We start from the raw sequence: 17332 nt of genomic DNA, 5'->3' as shown, positions 1-17332 counted from the left end.
GGTCAGTCAGTCGAGGGATGAAGTGATGGTTGTGGAGGTGTGAACTTTGTATGCCTGGAAACCCATTGTGAACAATTGTGCCACTCTCTATGTCTAAATAAAGAAAAAAAATAGATTACATGGAGCCAGAGAGCTAGTACAGCCAGTAGGGCATTCGCACTGCATACCCCCAACCCTGGCTCCATCCCCAGCATCCCATGTGGTCCCCCAGGCCTTGCCTGAAATGATTCCTGAGTTCAGAGCCAGGAGTAAGGGCTAAGCGTCTCCAGGTGTGGCCCAATTGTACCCCCCCCCCCACCCCACCAAAAAAAAAAAGAAAGAAAAGAAAAGAAATTACAGGGGCTGGAGCAATAGCACAGCGGGTAGGGCGTTTGCCTTGCACGCGGCCAACCTGGGTTCGATTCCCAGCATCCCATATGGTCCCCCCGAGCACCACCAGGAGTCATTCCTGGAGTGCAGAGCCAGGAGTAACCCCTGAGCATCGCCGGGTGTGACCCAAAAAGCAAAAAAAAAAAAATAAATTACATAATAAAATAAGTTGCTTGCTGCCCCTGACCCTATGTTTCTAATTCAGTCGCCCCCAAATGGACTCCCCACCATGCACCTTCCTAACAAATTCCCAGCTGGTACTGACAGATCACAACTGTCATTTCTTTCTGCAGTAGAAAGTGAGTTAGAGACATCTCGGTTTTTTGGTGTTTTTTTTTGGGGGGGGGGAATCGAACCCGTGTTGACCACGTGCAAGGCAGATACCCTACCCGCTGTGCTATTGTTCCAGCCCCCAAAATGTGAACTTGTAAAAAAAAATTTTTTTTTTCTTAGGTTATTTGGGAGAGACTGGAATTAGTCCCCCCCCCTCCGGTTTCGGGGCACACCCATCAGTGCTCAGAGCTTACTCCTGGCTTTGTGCTCTGGCGTCACTCCTAGTGGTGTCTGGGTCCTGGTTATATTAGATTACATATTATATAATATATATAAATATTTTACATTATATTTTTAGCTGGAGCGATAGCACAGCGGTAGGGCGTTTGCCTTGCGCGCAGCCAGCCCGGCTGAGCCGGGTTCGATTCCTCCGCCCCTCTCGGAGAGCTGGGCAAGCTACCGAGAGTATCTCGCCCGCATGGCAGAGCCTGGCAAGCTACTTGTGATGTATTCGATATGCCAGACACAGTAACAACAAAAGTCTCCAATGGAGACGTTACTGGGCCCGCTCGAGCAAATTGATGATTTTTTTTTTTTTTTTGCAGAAGTGAATGACATTTATTGAGAACTGCCTAGCAGCGCTATGAAATGCTTCCTGGTCACTTTTTCTAGGCTGCCTTCCCCATGAGTACCGTCCAGGTACCGCCCAGGCTGTTCCACAGCTGACCAGCGCCTTTCTAAGGAAGGTCCACGGCCCCAGGCACAGCCTGTGTGGTGGACGTGGACCCTGGGAGAGAAATGGACCTGTCCACCGTCCCCTGGGCAGGGCAGCCAGGCTCTCAGCCACCGTCTTCCTGACCTTCGGGTCCCCGGTGTCAGCCGGGAGCCCTATTAGCATGCAAATATGCTAGCAAGGGAAACACAGGAAGCCATTTGCAAGTGCTAACCCCAAAGGGAACTGTTTACCGGACAGCTTCGGCCGGCCGGAAGGGGCCTGGGCGCTGCTCTCTTGGGGCAGGTTGCTTGTGGGGGAGGTGCCTGCCCTACTCCCCACCCCTTGGGTCCCCCACCCCCCTCTGGGCTCAGCAGTATTCCAGGTCCACTTGTACTGGGAGGGGGCAGGACCCAAGGGTGAATAATGGAAGAAAAAAATGACAAAATAAACTTATGCTTCGGGGCTGGAGCGATAGCACAGCGGGTAGGGTGTTTGCCTTGCACGCAGCCGACCAGGGTTCGATTCCCAGCATCCCATATGGTCCCCCAAGCACGGCCAGGAATAATTCCTGAGTGCCTGAACCAGGAGCAACCCCTGTGCATCTCTGGGTGTGACCCCCAAAAAGAGCAAAAAATAAATAAATAAATAAACTTATGCTTATTCTACAAGTTCCCATTGGGATTTTCTGTGACTACTTACAAGCACTATTTTCTTTTCTTAGAAAACACAATGGGAGCGATAGTAGCGGGCAGAATGTTTGCCTTGCATGTAGCTAGTCCCAGCACCTCATATGGTCCCCTGAACCCTCCTAGAAGTGGCCCCCGAGGGCAGAGTCAGGAGTAAACCCAGATAGGGTTGGGTGTGGTTCCCTTCCCCATAAAACAAAACAGCAACTAAACGCAGGTGAGGCTGGAGAGACATTCCAAGCTTTAAGGCATTTGCCTTGTCTCTGGCCCACCCCTGTTCGATCCCTGACATCACATGTAGTCTTCCAGCACACTCCCTCCACCACTGACCTTGAGCACAGAAGCTGGAGTCAGGCCCGAGCACCGCCAGGTTTGACCCAAAAAAACAAAACAAAACAAAACCCAAGTTTATAAAATAAGTTATCTTAAGGACAAGTGTAAATCTTAACTTGTTAACCTAGTAAGCATTTTTAACCAGTGACAGAATTCTCTCTCTTCACCTTTTCAAAATTAAGAGGTAACGAACTGTAATGCCTCCAAAAGAGAGAGGGAAGAGAGAGAGAGAGAGAGAGAGAGAGAGAGAGAGAGAGAGAGAGAGAGAGAGAGAGAGACTTGCCATAGAGGCAGGGGAGGTCTTGGAGTGGTAGGAGGGAAACTCGGGGCACTGGGATGGGTGTCAGAACATTGTATGACTGAAACCCAATCATGAACAGCTTTGTATAAAAAAATTAATTTAACCCTCCCCCCTCCAAAAAAAAACCAAGAAACTGGAAACAAACCAAGATGTGATCTGCCTACAGCATGACTTCCTTAGCCATAAGACCTCACTCCAGCCTGGGCTTCTGATCACTTCAGTGACTGGAAGAGAAATGTTTCATGGCGAGGGAAACTGAGGCAGCCTGCTGCTTTGATAGCTCTGCCTATGAGTGTGAGCTGCCTGCCTCTTCCTGTCACTCTGGAGTAGGGTGTTCTTGTCATCGTGTTGCCTGCTAAGAAGTATAAACTAAGAATCGGCTTATCCTCCTCTAATCTCTTTGGGCCCTAAGACTCGGCCTGTCAAACTGGCCTGTTTGCCCGAGGTCACCTTTGAAGCCGGTGGAGCCTGTCTCTGGTGTAGTGGGAAGATCCTGGTGTATCCCTGTGATATGGTGTGCTGGCCCAGACCACCTGCCAGGCGAGTTCTCAGCCTGTGCCTCTCCCAGGTGGGGGAGCTTCACCTGAGACTCAGAACAGTGGACAGAGATATTAACAACGTTATCACCTGTTAGTCTGCAGTGACACCAGCTGACAGGCTGGAACACTTAAGGTTGGCCCATTCGCCATCAGAAACCCGCTAGAATAGTAGTTTGAGTCCCCAGACTTCTGTACACTGGGTATCCATGTGTCTCCTTTTCAGTTAGCTGGATAAATCTTTTTTTTTTCATTTTCATTTCATTCATTTCATCATCCTGTTATTCGTCGATTGCCTCGAGCAGGCCCCAGTAACGTCTCTTTCATCCTAGCCCTGAGATTATATTCAAGGCTCTTTAGGAGAATGAGACCCATCATTGTTACTGGTATTTGGCATATTGGGTACGCCATGGGGAGTTTGCCAGACTCTGCCCTGTGGGCAGGATACATTCGATAGCCTGCAAGTTTGTCCAAAGTAGGAATGAGACAATAAGATGTCATAAAGAGATGTCCTGATAAATGTTTTTTTTTTAACTTGACAAAATCCTCTGCTCCTTTTATTTTCTCTGGAATCACTTTTTTTTTTTTTAGTGAAATACCATGAGGTACAGTTGTAGACTTACAGATTTTTGTGCTTGGGTTACAGTTATACAGTGGTCGAGTACCCATCCCTCCACCAGTGCCCATTCTCCACCACCACTGATCCCAGTATCCCTCCCACCCCCTGTCTCCCCCATCCCACCCTGCCTCTGTGACAGGGCATTCCCTTTTGTTCTCTCTCTCTCCTTTTGGGTGCTGTGTGTATGCAGCTGTTAGAAAAGATGAAGTCATGAAATTTATATACAAGTGGTACTACATGGAAAGTATCATGCTAAGCAAAATGAGTCAGAAATAGAGGGACAGACATAGAAAGATTGCACTCATCTGGGGAACATAAAGTAACAAAATAGGAGACTAACACCCAAGAATAGCACCCAAGAATAGCAGAGATAAATACCAGGAGGTTCACTCCATGGCTTGGAGGTCAGCCGCACACGCTAGGGAAAAAGGCAGCTCAGATAGAGAAGGGAGCACCAAATAAAGGGTGTTGGGAGGATCCTCCCAGGATGGGAGATGCCTGCTGAGAGTAGACTTTAGCTGGATAACTCTTAAGTGTAAATGTGCATAAGAATGGATGTGTTGACGTGCTTGCTGTACATTGGGAGTGATTTAAGTTTGTCAGACCATCTTTGCTCTAAGCTCTGAGTGTTGACTTTAAAAATTAGTGTCCAGGACTAGGAGATAGTATAGCAGTTTAGAGACCCGCCTAGCATGCGACCAGCACAGATTTGGTGCTTGTAATCATATAGTCCACCAATCATCATCCTGTGTAGTATTGGGGTTTCCTGAGCATCCCGGAGCAGCCCTGATGGTCCCCACAAAACAGAGCCAGCCAGGGCAGTGTGCATTCTCAGACCCTTGCATTGAGCATTGAACCACCAAGTGGTTGGCTGTGACTCACTGGGGGGACCCTGGGCCTCCTGAGCACCGTTTGGGAGGACTCACCCTCAAATAAATTTCCACATCAGTACTCTAAGATATGATCTGGGGGTGTTGACATAGTTTTCGTCTTCTTACCCACTGAGCAATAAAAAAAAAAAAGAGAAAGAACTGAGTTCAACCGTATATAGTCTAGGTGTTGTAAGTGGCTGTGAGTAGAATGCAAGCCACAGAGAATACTTGGAGAGCATTTTGTTCCTCGTTAGGGAGAGCCACCATCACATGTGCCAAGGCTCCCTAGGATACAGGATTTCCCACTGACAGAGAGGACAGTCTCAAGCTGACCGCAGTTGGCATTTTATTTATTTATTTTATATTTATTTATTTATTTATTTATTTATTGCTTTTTAGGTCACACCCAGCAATGCACAGGGGTTCCTCCTGGTTCTGCACTCAGGAATCACCCCTGGCGGTGCTCGGGGGAACCCTAGGGGATGCTGGGAATCGAACCCGGGTCAACTGCGTGCAAGGCAAATGCCCTCCCCGCTGTGCTATTGCTCCAGCCCCCGCAATTGACATTTTCGTCCTGAAATTTTCATTTAGTTATTTTTGATTTGGGGTCACTTCCAACAGGACTCAGAGCTTTCTCCTAACTCTGTACTCAGAGATGACTCCTGGCGGGGCTTGGGGGACCATATTTGGTGCCTGGGATGAAACCCAGGTTGGCCTCATGCAAGGCAAATGCCTTGCCTGCTGTGCTATTTCTCCAGCTTTAGTCTGGAGCTTTTTTTTCTTCATTAAAACTATGATCAAAGAGCATTGATGAAGAATCAGGAAAGATGTAAAAGTCACATTTGCTCTACATAATGTTCTGCTAAGGAATCTTCTCGCATCTGACCTTGGGACGTGGGATTTGGGACGTTGTGTGAGCTTAGGCTGCTCACCCTATGCGTTGTTCTTGTTCTGTTCCAACCCAACCCATCACATTTCCCATAAAGCTAGAGTGGGCTGGAGCGATAGCACAGCGGTAGAGCGTTTGCCTTGCGTGCAGCCAGCCCGGCCGAGCCGGGTTCGATTCCTCCACCCCTCTCGGAGAGCCCGGCAAACTACCGAGAGTATCTCGCCCACACGGCAAAGCCTGACAAGCTCCCCGTGACGTATTCGAGATGCCAAACACAGTAACAACAAGTCTCACAATGGAGATGTTACTGGGCCCACTTGAGCAAATCGATGAACAACGGGAGGACAGTGATGCAGTGCTAGAGTGGGGCTGTCAAAAAAAAAAAAAACTATTGCTCAGTTTCAGAGAGCCAGGCTGGAGAGGGGTTCTAGAGACCCTCTAGACACGGGTTCTCTAACCAAGGAGACCACCACCAGCAGCAGCAGCAGCATCACTTGGAACTTGTGAGAAATGCAGTTTTCCACGACCGCCCAGTGCTGGAAGCTGGGTTGGGGCACAGCGTTCTGCCTCTGAGCAGACCCTCTGCAACTCTCGATACACATTCAAGATGAGAGGCGCTGTTGCCAGTCAGCCGAGGGTATGGATGAGAAAGAAACTCTGGCAGAGCAAGCAGTGGCTTGCACACGGCCTCACAGTGCTCAGAGCAAAGTATCACAGTCCCAGCTTGAACCACTTCCCCAGAATGCAGTTCCCCTTCCCGGCTGAGGCAGCTTTCCAATAAAGTGCTACTACGATCAAGCTTCCACTTCCCCCGAGTGCCCCGAGTCCGGGTTTTATCAGTCCTGACTTTGCCATGACCCACGTACGTCAGTAATTAATGAGTCATTAGAATTGGCGAGAGAAAGTGAAGAGACAAGATGTTGGCGAGTGAATTACTGCCCATCACAGACTCTTTTTTTTTTTTTTTTTGTGGTTCCTGCCTAGCACTTCCACGAAGAGCTGGCCCTGCAGATGGTGGTGAGCACGGGAATGGTGAGAGAGACTGTCTTCAAGTACGCCTGGTTCTTCTTTGAGCTGCTGGTGAGTACTTGCGTTTCCGTACCTTTGCCTTCTTCCAACCCTTCTTTGAAACATGTTTTGTCTTTGCAGAGGACATCTTCAAATATGCAATAAAATCACCCAGCCACGTTTATAAAAATTACGTTGAGTCGTAATTAATGGTGATTCGAAAAATTTGAAAAAAAAATTTTTTAAAGGAACTGATAGACCAATATCTTGTATCATCAATACTGTCTGATGTAATTAACTTTAGTACAAATATATGGGCTGGAGCGATAGCACAGCTATAGGGCGTTTGCCTTGCGTGAAGTCAGCCCGGCCGAGCCGGGTTCGATTCCTCTGCCCCTCTTGGAGAGCCCTGCAGGCTACTGAGAGTATCTCGTCCATTCAGCAAAGCCTGGCAAGCTACCTGTGACAACAAGTCTCAAAATGGAGACGTTACTGCGCCCGCTCGAGCAAACTGATGAACAACGGGAGGACAGTGACGTGTGTGTGTGTGTATATATATATATATATATATATGTATATATATATATATCATACAAAATGTACTGTCTTCTGATACACAAAAACCAGCATTAGGACTTTGATGCTGAGCAGTTTGTTTTTGTTGTTCATTTTGTTTTTGTATCACACCCAGTGATGCTCAGAGATTACTCCTGGCAGTATTTGGGGGACCATATGGGATGCCGAGAATCAAGCCTAGGTTGGCTGCGTGCAAGACCAGCACCCTACCAGCTGTACTATTGCTCTGGCCGCAGCACTGAGCATTTTAAACATCTCTTAAACGTTTAACATCACATTTAACATTTTGAGTTTAAACATGAACTCAAGCGACCTTGAGGCAGGAGTACTCCATTTTCAGATGGGACTAGAGGAATGGGAAGGAGGGACGAGGATTGAGGAGGGCGGGAGTGAAGAAGAATTTTCTGGCCTGCAGAGGCCTCTGCAGCACCCTGTCGCTGCCTCTGTTTTATATTTAATTTATATTTAAGTATATAATAATTAATCCATACAATAATATATAATACTTAATTTAGATAATAATTTATAATTCTATTTAATTAATATTTAATAATTCATTCACCTTGCGTGGAATGAATGTTGCTTTTCAAAGCTGGTACATGGGGCTGGAGCCATAGCACAGCGGGTAGGGCGTTTGCCTTGCATGCGGCCACCCCGGATTCGATTCCCAACATCCCATAGGGTCCCACGAGCACCGCCAGGAGTAATTCCTGAGTGCAGAACCAGGAGTTACCCCTGTGCATCGCTGGGTGTGACCCAAGAAGAAAAAGGAAAAAAAAATCAAATCTGGTACATATGTCTCGGAGGATGCAGTGGGTCTAGGAGTGAAAACTGGAGCTCAGCAGATGTGACAGCTGCGAAGACAACACCTTCTGCTCCCAGCACATTGGTTAGCGCACATGTGAGCACAGGACACACCCAGGGCTCTGCCACTTGCTTAGAAACCCAGGTCTGTTGGTACCACGCAAGTAGGTTCTTTTCAAAACATTTGCCAGGGGGACTCTGGCCAGAGTTGAGCAGGTGTTCAGGCGCAGAGAAAGCTTGGTGTGGAACCAGGGGACAAGCGGTCAGTAGTGCTGGAAACCTTTCTGGCACCGAAGAAGCCAAGGTGGGCACTGGAACCCGAAGCAAGCTGAGGCCAAGAAGAGTTCATGGCCAGACGTGGATCTTAGAGAATGATGTTCCCCACACCCGCTCACACACCGTGATCGAAGGGATGTGCAATGTAGGATTCTCTACTCTGCACTCCTGGAGGGGCCTTCTGGTAGCCAGCCTGGAGCAGAAGCTCAAGGACGGGCATGCCTGAGAGAGGTAGATCAAAGAGCTGCAGTTTCCCAAGATGCGGAGACAAAGGCAAAAGCTGGAGGAAGAACTGGGGGGTGGGCGGTGAGGTGAGAGGGGAGGGCGTAGACACTAGCCACTCCTGCCTGCCAGGAGTTTGCAGGGAAACTGACTTCAGGCCCAGACCTGGTGCTCTGGCTTCCGTGCTCGGTTTCTGCATCTGCCTTATGGATGCTCGGAAGGTGACTTCAAGGCTGAAACTGTTCCTGCTCCCTAGGCTTGAAGAGAGTGAGTGAAAGGAAAGAAAGCTTCCTTGGGCTTCGCCAACAGTCTGGGTGGTTTTTCACACCCTTCAGTTGTGTCAGTGCCCAAGCACTAATGAACAACCACTTTGGCATTAGATTGTGTTGAACACAGTCCTTGGGCAAATTTCTCACTTGCTAATGAGTCAATCCCCGTGCTTCTAGAAACTGCTGAGACAGACAGACTTCGGAGACCCAAGGTACCTGGGTGACCTAGTTTACGAAGAACATCAAATTCTGTGTGAAGAGGCGTCTCCAGTGCGTCCCCGTTTTGAAGGGGCCACACAAAGAAAGGCCAGTGGGGGGGATAAATGTCCTCCTGCCTTCCTGCCCCTGACAAATAATGGGACATGCATCTACTAATATTTCTCCTGGGTGTTCTCTGTGGACATCCAAAGGGCACAGTCGCTGGCAAGTTGCGGATCGCTGGGAAGGAGGCCAGGAGCCCCAAGGACGGCTTTGTGAGAATTGTTTACTGGCTGCTGGAGAGAGGCAGGCCAGGCAGGCAGCGGCCGAATGCCACAGAGAGCCCTGAAACTCCTTTCAGGGCTGGTCAGCAGGCCCAGAATCAGGATTAGGGGGGCCCCAAACAAAGAAGCCTTGTTCCTCCCAAGTTTTTTTTTTTTGGTTAGGAACATAGTGAGTTGCTTTCATCAGGAAAAAAACAAAACAACAACAACAACAAAGACGGATCCTTCCCACTCAGTACGCGACTGATCAGCATGACGTGTGTGGCCGGAGCCATAGTACAGCGGCTGGGGCGCTTGTCTTGTGTATGGGTGACCTGGGTTCGATCCCAGCACCTCTGTTGGTTCCCACAAGCCCTGCCGGGAGTGATTCCCGAGTGCAGAGCCAGGAGTAAGCCCCGGGGATGGTGTCAGAACAAGAACGCCATGTGTCCTAAGTCAAGAAGGGTCATGCCAGCATCGTGCTTGTACGCGGGCTTCAGGGTGGGATGTCCTCAGGCTGCCCCCAGCTGACCGCGCCATCCTCCAAAACCACGTGGAACACAAGAAACATGCCTGGGCTGAATGATAGCACAGACTTTGCCCCCTGGGCACCCCTCCCCCATCCCCAAATGAAAGCAAACAAAACCTATATTATGCCAAAGATAAAATTTTTCATTAAAAATGTAATAAATCTGGGGCTGGAGCGATAGCACAGCGGGTGGGGTGTTTGCCTTGCACGCGGCCAGCCCGGGTTTGATTCACAGCATCCTATATGGATGGTCCCCTGAGCACCGCCAGGGGTAATTCCTGAGCGCAGAGCCAGGAGTAACCCCTGTGCATCGCCGGGTGTGACCCAAAAAGCCACCCTCCGCCAAGAAAAAAAGGTAATAAATCTGTTTTCTGTCCTTTTTTCCTTGGAGAGGGAGCCCGCCCAACAGTGCTCTGTCAGGATGCCTGAGGGCCCTGCCCAGCCCTGTGGGGCTGTTCTGGGCCGGCAGGGTCAGCAGATCAGTCCAAGAGCCCTAGGCTGCAGGGGTGCTCAGGCTCTGGAGCACGTGGGAGATGCTTGGACGCCTCCAGGGTGTCCTCCAAGGTGCAATTCAGGGCTCTCAGGGCCATACTGGTGGTACCCCGGCAACCGACCACGTGGTACCAGAGCTCGAACTGGGTTAGCCATGTGCTGGGCTGTCTCTCCGGCCCCTCCTTTTTTTGTTTTTCATCTGTCTGTCTCTGTTAGTGCAAATTGCTAGTCCTTAGTTCTGAGGAACAGACCTGCTGGGGCCAGGAAGATGACTCTGAGCTTAGAGCACTAAACAGATGCAAGCTTGAGAATCGAAGCCCAGGCGCTGCCGTGCGCGAGGGTGTCCTGATGGCCCCTCGCACTGGACTTCCCTGCCAGGGACAGGGACAGAAAATGTGCTCTTGATAAAGGTTCTCCCGCCACCTTCTTGGAGTGGAGATGGTTGGTTTCTCACCGGGTTCCCTATCTTTCCCCCAACCCTGGCCCAGGTGGTCACTGCAGGCAAATGTGGGTAGTTTAACTTCCAGGCCAGTTCCTTGCAGTGACCCCTAGCCTGGATACAGCCGTGACTGTGACCTCCGAGGTGTGGTGAGCAGCTTCCCACAGGACAGGGTGCCACACTGATGTGCCAGTGGGAATGAGGGCAAGAGAGCTTCATGCCTCCTCTTTTTCCTCCCTCCCTCCCTCCCTTCTTCCCTTCCTTCCTTCCTTCCTTTTTTCCTTCCTTCCTCCCTCCCTTCTTTCCTGCTTTCCTTCCTTCCTTTCTCCCTCCCTTCCTTGTTCCCTCCTTCCCTCCACCATCCCTCTCCTTCCTTCCTCCCTCTCCTTCCTTTTTCTTTCATTTCTTTCTTCTTTCCCCTTTATTTCCTTCCCTTTCTTTTCCTTCATTTTTCTTTGCTCCTTCCTTCCTTCCTTCCCTCTTTGCTTCCCTCTTTCCCTTTCCTTCTCTCATTCCTTCCCTTCCTCCCTTCTCTCTTTCCCCTTTCTTCCTTTTCTTTCTTTCTCTTTCTTTCTTCTTTCCTCTTTCTTTTTTCTTTCTTACGTTCTCTCTTTCCCTCTTCCCTCCATTCCTTCTCTTCGTTGTTGTGGTGGTGTCTGGAGGAGTTACAGTTTTTAGCTGTGGTGCTAACCAGGTGTTCACTTCAGGTGTGGTGAACTCTGCTAAAGTGCTCACTAAGGTTTGCACACCTTTATTTTATTTACTTATTTATTTTTTCTTTTTGGGTCACACCTGGCGATGCACAGGGGTTACTCCTGGCTCTGAACTCAGGAGTTACTCCCGGCTGTGCTCAGGGGACCATATGGGATGCTGGGAATCGAACCCGGGTCGGCCGCGTGCAAGGCAAACGCCCTACCCGCTGTGCTATCACTCCAGCCCCATCAAGTTAATCTGATGGAACACAGAATAGGTGTGTTCATGGAACACAAAACGCTTGTGTTCCCGATCAGTGGTTGTGTCTAGGCAATTTAACGCTGTAAAATAAGTTCTAGATAAACCATGCTCCCAATTCTAATGTGATATTCTAGGAAAGAGGAGCATTTCTGGGGCTGGAGAAAGAATACAGCAGGTCAGAAGGCTGTTTTATTTGGGGCGCCCCGGAGGAGGGCGGGTGAGACCCCTCCCTGCCCGCCCCAAGGGACCCAGCCCGGGCAGCCGAAAACCTCCAGAATTCAATAATCGCCATGCTCACGGCCTCTCTCCACATGCTCGGGCCAAACCTCACCCACGAGTGAACCTATTCCTGGACCATGTGGCAACTCACACCTCACACCACCCACACTCCAAGAGTACCGGACCACATTTGATGGGGTTTAATGTAGGAGGCAACCAATCTTAATCACTTAATCACTTAACTTCCCGTTAGTCGTCAATTTGCTCGAGCGGGAGCCAGTAACGTCTCCATTTGTCCCTGTCACGTGCTAGTGTAGCCCAATGGCATCTGTTCACTCTGGGAACATGAAGAGCCTCAAACCGATCGTTCATGATCTTGATGAAGAAATCTGACCATCTGGAACATGGGCGGCCACGCGGTCTTTTGACATCCCATGGAATCCAGTCGGTAACAGCTCTAGTCCAGCGGTCGTCTTTAAATCTCATTACGTGACCAGCCCATCTGATTTTCGACAACTTGGCAAATGAGACAGCGTCCCTGATCCTTGATCGTCGACGGATGTCAGAACTCCGGATTCGTTCTCTCATTTGAGTGAAACGTGATATTCCAAGCATAGCTCTTTCAATTCCTCTTTGGGAGACCCGAATAGCGTTCTCATCTTGTTTGCGTAGGGCCCAGGTCTCTGAGGCATATATTAATGCAGGAAGAACAGTGGAATCAAAGAGATGTGCCCGGAGCCGGAGGTTCTTCGTCCTCTTAGCTATTTCTTCGACGTTCTTGAAGGCGTTCCAAACCGCTCTCTTCCTCCTGCGCAGCTCGGGTGCCAGGTCATTTGTCATGTTGACCTCTCGACCTAGGTACACATAGCTGTTGCATTCGGAGATGGTCATTCCGTTGAGAGCGAATGGGGCGTCAGGAACAAGGCTGTTTCTCATAAACATTGTCTTCGTAAGATTCAGCTGTAGTCCTACCTTTCCACACTCAGGTTCAAAGTCGGCCAGCATTTGTGCCTCTTGGCTGATGTTTGGTGTTATTAAAACAATGTCATCAGCAAAGCGGAGGTGGTGTAGTTCCCGACCATCTATCTTCACTCCCATTCCTTCCTTCCCATTCCAGTCGTCCCATGATGTTCTCGAGGGTGGTACTGAAGAGTTTCGGTGAAATGGTACCACCCTGCCGAACCCCTCTCCTGACATCAACGATCACTTCTTTGTAGAATGGTGAGATCCTGGTAGTGAATCCGCAATACAGCTCACGGAGGATCCTGATGTATTGGGCTTGAATGCCCTGATTGGCTAGGGCTTCAATGACCGCTTCCGTCTCAACAGAATCAAAGGCCTTCTTTAAATCAATGAACGTTAAACAGAGCGGCATCTTGAACTCCCGAAAAACCTCAATGAGCTTGGTTATCGTGTGGATATGGTCGATGGTGCTGAATCCTTTGCGGAACCCGGCTTGCTCGCATGGTTGTCCTTCCTCTAGTGTTCTGCCAATCCTATTTAGGATGACTCGAGTGAACAACTTGTAGATGACAGACAATAGGCAGATCGGGCAATAGTTGCCAATGTCATGGATGTCTCCCTTCTTGAACAGTAGTACGGTCCTGCTGGTTTTCCATTGGGACGGAACCTTGCATTCAGACAGGTAGCAAGTGAAGAGCCGAGCCAGAGTATTGATGAGTACTGACGGCAGGTTCTTCAGGTGTTCAGGTCTGACCTTGTCTGGGCCGGGTGCTGTTTGTTTCTTTACCGATGAAATGGCATGTCGGATTTCGGAAGGGAGAACGTTGGGAACGACATATCCATCCTGTGGAATTTGGTATGTCGGCAAGTGGACATGGCTATCAAAGAGATTTGAGTAGAAGTCAAGTTTAATGTAGGGGGCAACCAATCTTAGAGGGAAATATATTTTTTACAGATATATATCTGTAAATATATATATATATCACGATCACGATCATCCTGTTGTTCATTGATTTCCTCGAGCAGGCACCAGTAACGTCTCCTTCTTCCTAGCCCTGAGATTTTAAAAGAGCCATTTCAGTGCTCTTTCAGGATTAGGAGAATGAGACCCATCATTGTTACTGGTATTTGGCTTATTGGGTACGACATGGGAAGTTTGCCAGACTCTGTTGTGCAGGCAGGATACTTTTGGTAGCCTGCCAGGTTCTCCAAAGGAAAAATAAGATAATAAGATGTCACGCGGCCACAAAGGCAGCCATGCGCTTCCGGGAGCTGGGTTTTATAGTCTCTGCGTCTTGGCATTGATGGGACCAACCTGGCACTGGCGGCAGCTGGTGGTTATGACGCCTACCTACTGAAAGTTGGGGGGTCTGGGTGGAGAAGGCCCAGTCCCAATCTGTATATATCTATATATATATATATATATATATATATATATATATATATATATGGATAAGCACACGGGGCTCAACCTTTAACAACATGTTAGTGATCTCTTACAGAAGGGCTTAATGGCCCCTAGGTGAAATACAACATTCTACACACTCTTTCTTCAAGGAAACTTCTTTGTAGCCTTTTCAGCAGTTTTTCCATAACAAACAGTCAAAAATAAATTATTTTGGTTCCTCTTTGGGGCAAGGGTTGGGGCTCAGGATGGAAAAATATCCGATATAGGGTAGTGGGAAGGTGTAATGGTGGTGGGATTGGTGTTCGACTATTAAATGTAATCCAATATTGTGACCTACTTTGTAAAAAATAATAATAATAATAAAATGATGTTATCAAAACCAAAGAACATAACAGGTAAGATGCTTGCCTTTCACATTGCCCAGCCAGCATGACACATGGTTCCCTGAGTTCTGCCACGAGTGAGCCCTGAGCGCAGACCCCGGAGTGAGCCCTGAGCACTGCAGGTTGTGACCTTCCCCCAAAGACCGGACCAACCCCTCCCCCACCTCCAATGCTGTTCCTCTTCTCTTTTTTGCTCTAGTTCCAGGGACAACAGTGGCTTGGGTTCACATCAGAAACTGCATCCTCCATTTCTTCAGTGCCCTGTGATGTGTGCCACTCAGACTGACCCCTGTCTGGGGCTGCAGAGTGCGCCTGTCTTAGGACACTGCAGCTAAAACTGAGCCTCCTGCACAGCCAGAAGGGGGTCCCCTGACTTGGGGTCACAAAGAGGACACCCTTCCCACCTCTGCCACCATGGCAACCATTTGTGTGTGGGGAACATTCTGCAGTCCTGAGCTTGCTCGGGCAACCACCAGCTCATACGGAGTGTTGGAGCGTCCGTGGTGAATGAGTGCGGCTCCCCGTCTGTCTTTGCCCCTTTCCCGCGGCCCATTTTCCCATGGACATCTCCTCTCGCCCTCGTAGGTGAAAAGCATGGCCCAGTATGTACATAACATGGACAAACAGGACAGTTTTCGGAGGACGCGATTCTCTGACCGCTTCAAAGACGACATCACCACCATTGTTAACGTGGTCACCTCGGAGATCGCTGCCCTTTTAGTCAAACCTCAGAAGGTAACTGTCAGCTGGCTCTTACCCTTCCACAGACTTTCTTTTGAATGCGCCTCGAAGGAAAATAAGCATGTTCTTGGAAGAGTCAGTAAAATGTAACTAAGTTTGCAGGATAGCTCAGTGCAGTTTGTTATACTAGACAGGTCCCAAGGGTGGGGTAGGGGAATCACTAAAAAGAAATTGCTCTATTGCATTGTGATCCTTGAAATCACTGTGTCATTGAGAGAAGAGACACTAGATTGCTCTATTGCATTGTGATCCTTGAAATCACTGTGTCATTGAGAGAAGAGATACTAGCTTGTTCCTAGGAAATATAATCCTAGATATTATGGGGCAAAGGGACAGGATATTTGTAACCTACTCTCAAGTAGTTCAGAAAAAAAAAACAGTGAATGAAGAGAAAATGATAAAGAAAATACAGTAACATGTCAAGAATTGATAAATCAGGTTAGAGGACATATAGGAGTTCCTTGTACTATTCTTGTACCTTTTCTGTATGCATGAATTTTTCTTTCAAAACAAGAAGTTAAGGGGCCAGAGAGCTAGTGCCAGAGATAAGGCCATGCATGCAGAAAATTCAATAGTAACTATAAATTTTGAGTTCTTAGAAATTAGAATAGTTTTGTCCCAAAAAATTATTATGTTTAGTGCCAAATACTTGCAGAAAAAAATCCATTTGGTTATTTTTTTCATGGAAGACTTCCTGAGAGGAGACCACAGTATCCCCATTAGTGGCAGGCGTGAAAAATGAGGCAAAGTGAGGTTGGTAAGCTTTTCAAAAGTCACAAAACGAGAATGGACTGGGGGTGTGCGTCAGTAGGAAAGCACTTCCGTGGCTCGTGTGAGGCTGGGTCTGCTCTCCAGCACCTCAAAAAAACAAGCAGGTCACAGAACTAACAGCAGAACCATGAGTGAAAAGTGCAAGGTCAGAACACTCAGACTAGGAAACTACCCAGGTGGTCCCGAGGAGGATCCCGAGATCATAATATTCTGGAAACTTCTTTATCAATTTTCTTAGGACACTGCAGCTAAAACTGCATGTCTGGCCAGGTTGTTTTCATTGGCAAAAACGCACATAATAGCAAAAGGAAAAGATTTTAAAATCATATTTTCAGTAGTGTCAGAGAAAACCGGTGTGTCATTTTGAAAATAAAGGACACAAACATAAAGAAGAGAATTCCACGTGCTCTGACGTGCTCTCCAGTCTCTCGGGAATCTGAGCACTGAGAACAAAAGCAAAAGCTCTGACCTCAATCCAGGCCTAAGTTCACAGGGTTCTGGGAACACTGCCTAATTTTGAGGGAAAATTTTTTTCCAGGTAAAAACTCTTTTTAAATCCTCACTAGATTTTCTCAGCAATCCTTATGGTCTACAGATCTGAATCATTGAAGATAGTGAATGCATTGCAGATTAGCTTTGCCAAAGTAGCACTGCACTGCACTGTCCTCTCGATGTTCATCGATTTGCTTGAGAGGACACCAGTAACGTCTCCGTTATGAGACTTGTTGTTACTACTTTTGGCATATCGAATACGCCAAGGGGAGCTTGCCAGGCTCTGCCGTGCGGGCGAGATAGTCTTGGTAGCTTGCCAGGCTCTCCAAGAGGGACAGAGGAATTGAACCCGGGTCAGCCACGTGCAAGGCAAACGCCCTACCCACTGTGTTAAGTAATAGCAAATTGCATAAATATAGTAGAATTCTATAGAATTATGTGGCAGCCCCTTAAAACTAGTTCTAAAAGACTAAGGACAGAGGGTCTAAGGGAAATAAACAGGGGTACATGTAGGATGCCTGGGTTCAATCTCCAGCACCTCATGGTCCCCTGTGCACTGCCCGGAGTGAGACCCCAGCACAGAGCAAGGTGTAACCCCTGAGTATCATTGAGTCTGAGGCCCCAGCCCAGGAAACACATGATATTGAGGTCATGTATATATAAAAACACAGGACTCTGTCTAAAGATACAACGCAAGGGAGAAGGCACTTGACTTGCATGCAGCCAACCCCG

General features: G+C 48.4%; 1 protein-coding gene across 2 annotated transcripts in view; it reads left to right on the top strand.

Moving 5' to 3' along the window:
- DOCK8 (dedicator of cytokinesis 8) overlaps nt 1-17332 on the top strand; it is a 270310-nt gene that overhangs the window by 176327 nt on the left and 76651 nt on the right. For both annotated transcript variants that reach the window (XM_056106905.1, XM_056106904.1), the window contains exons 24-25: nt 6578-6673; nt 15182-15331. In XM_056106905.1, coding sequence (XP_055962880.1) covers nt 6578-6673; nt 15182-15331 — 246 coding nt within the window. The remainder of the gene's footprint in view (nt 1-6577; nt 6674-15181; nt 15332-17332) is intronic.

Source organism: Sorex fumeus, unplaced genomic scaffold (assembly GCF_029834395.1).
Source record: "Sorex fumeus unplaced genomic scaffold, SorFum_2.1 ptg000149l, whole genome shotgun sequence".
Taxonomy (NCBI): domain Eukaryota; kingdom Metazoa; phylum Chordata; class Mammalia; order Eulipotyphla; family Soricidae; genus Sorex; species Sorex fumeus.
The sequence above is the reverse complement of the archived record's forward strand: the minus strand, read 5'-3'. Positions and strand labels throughout refer to the sequence as shown.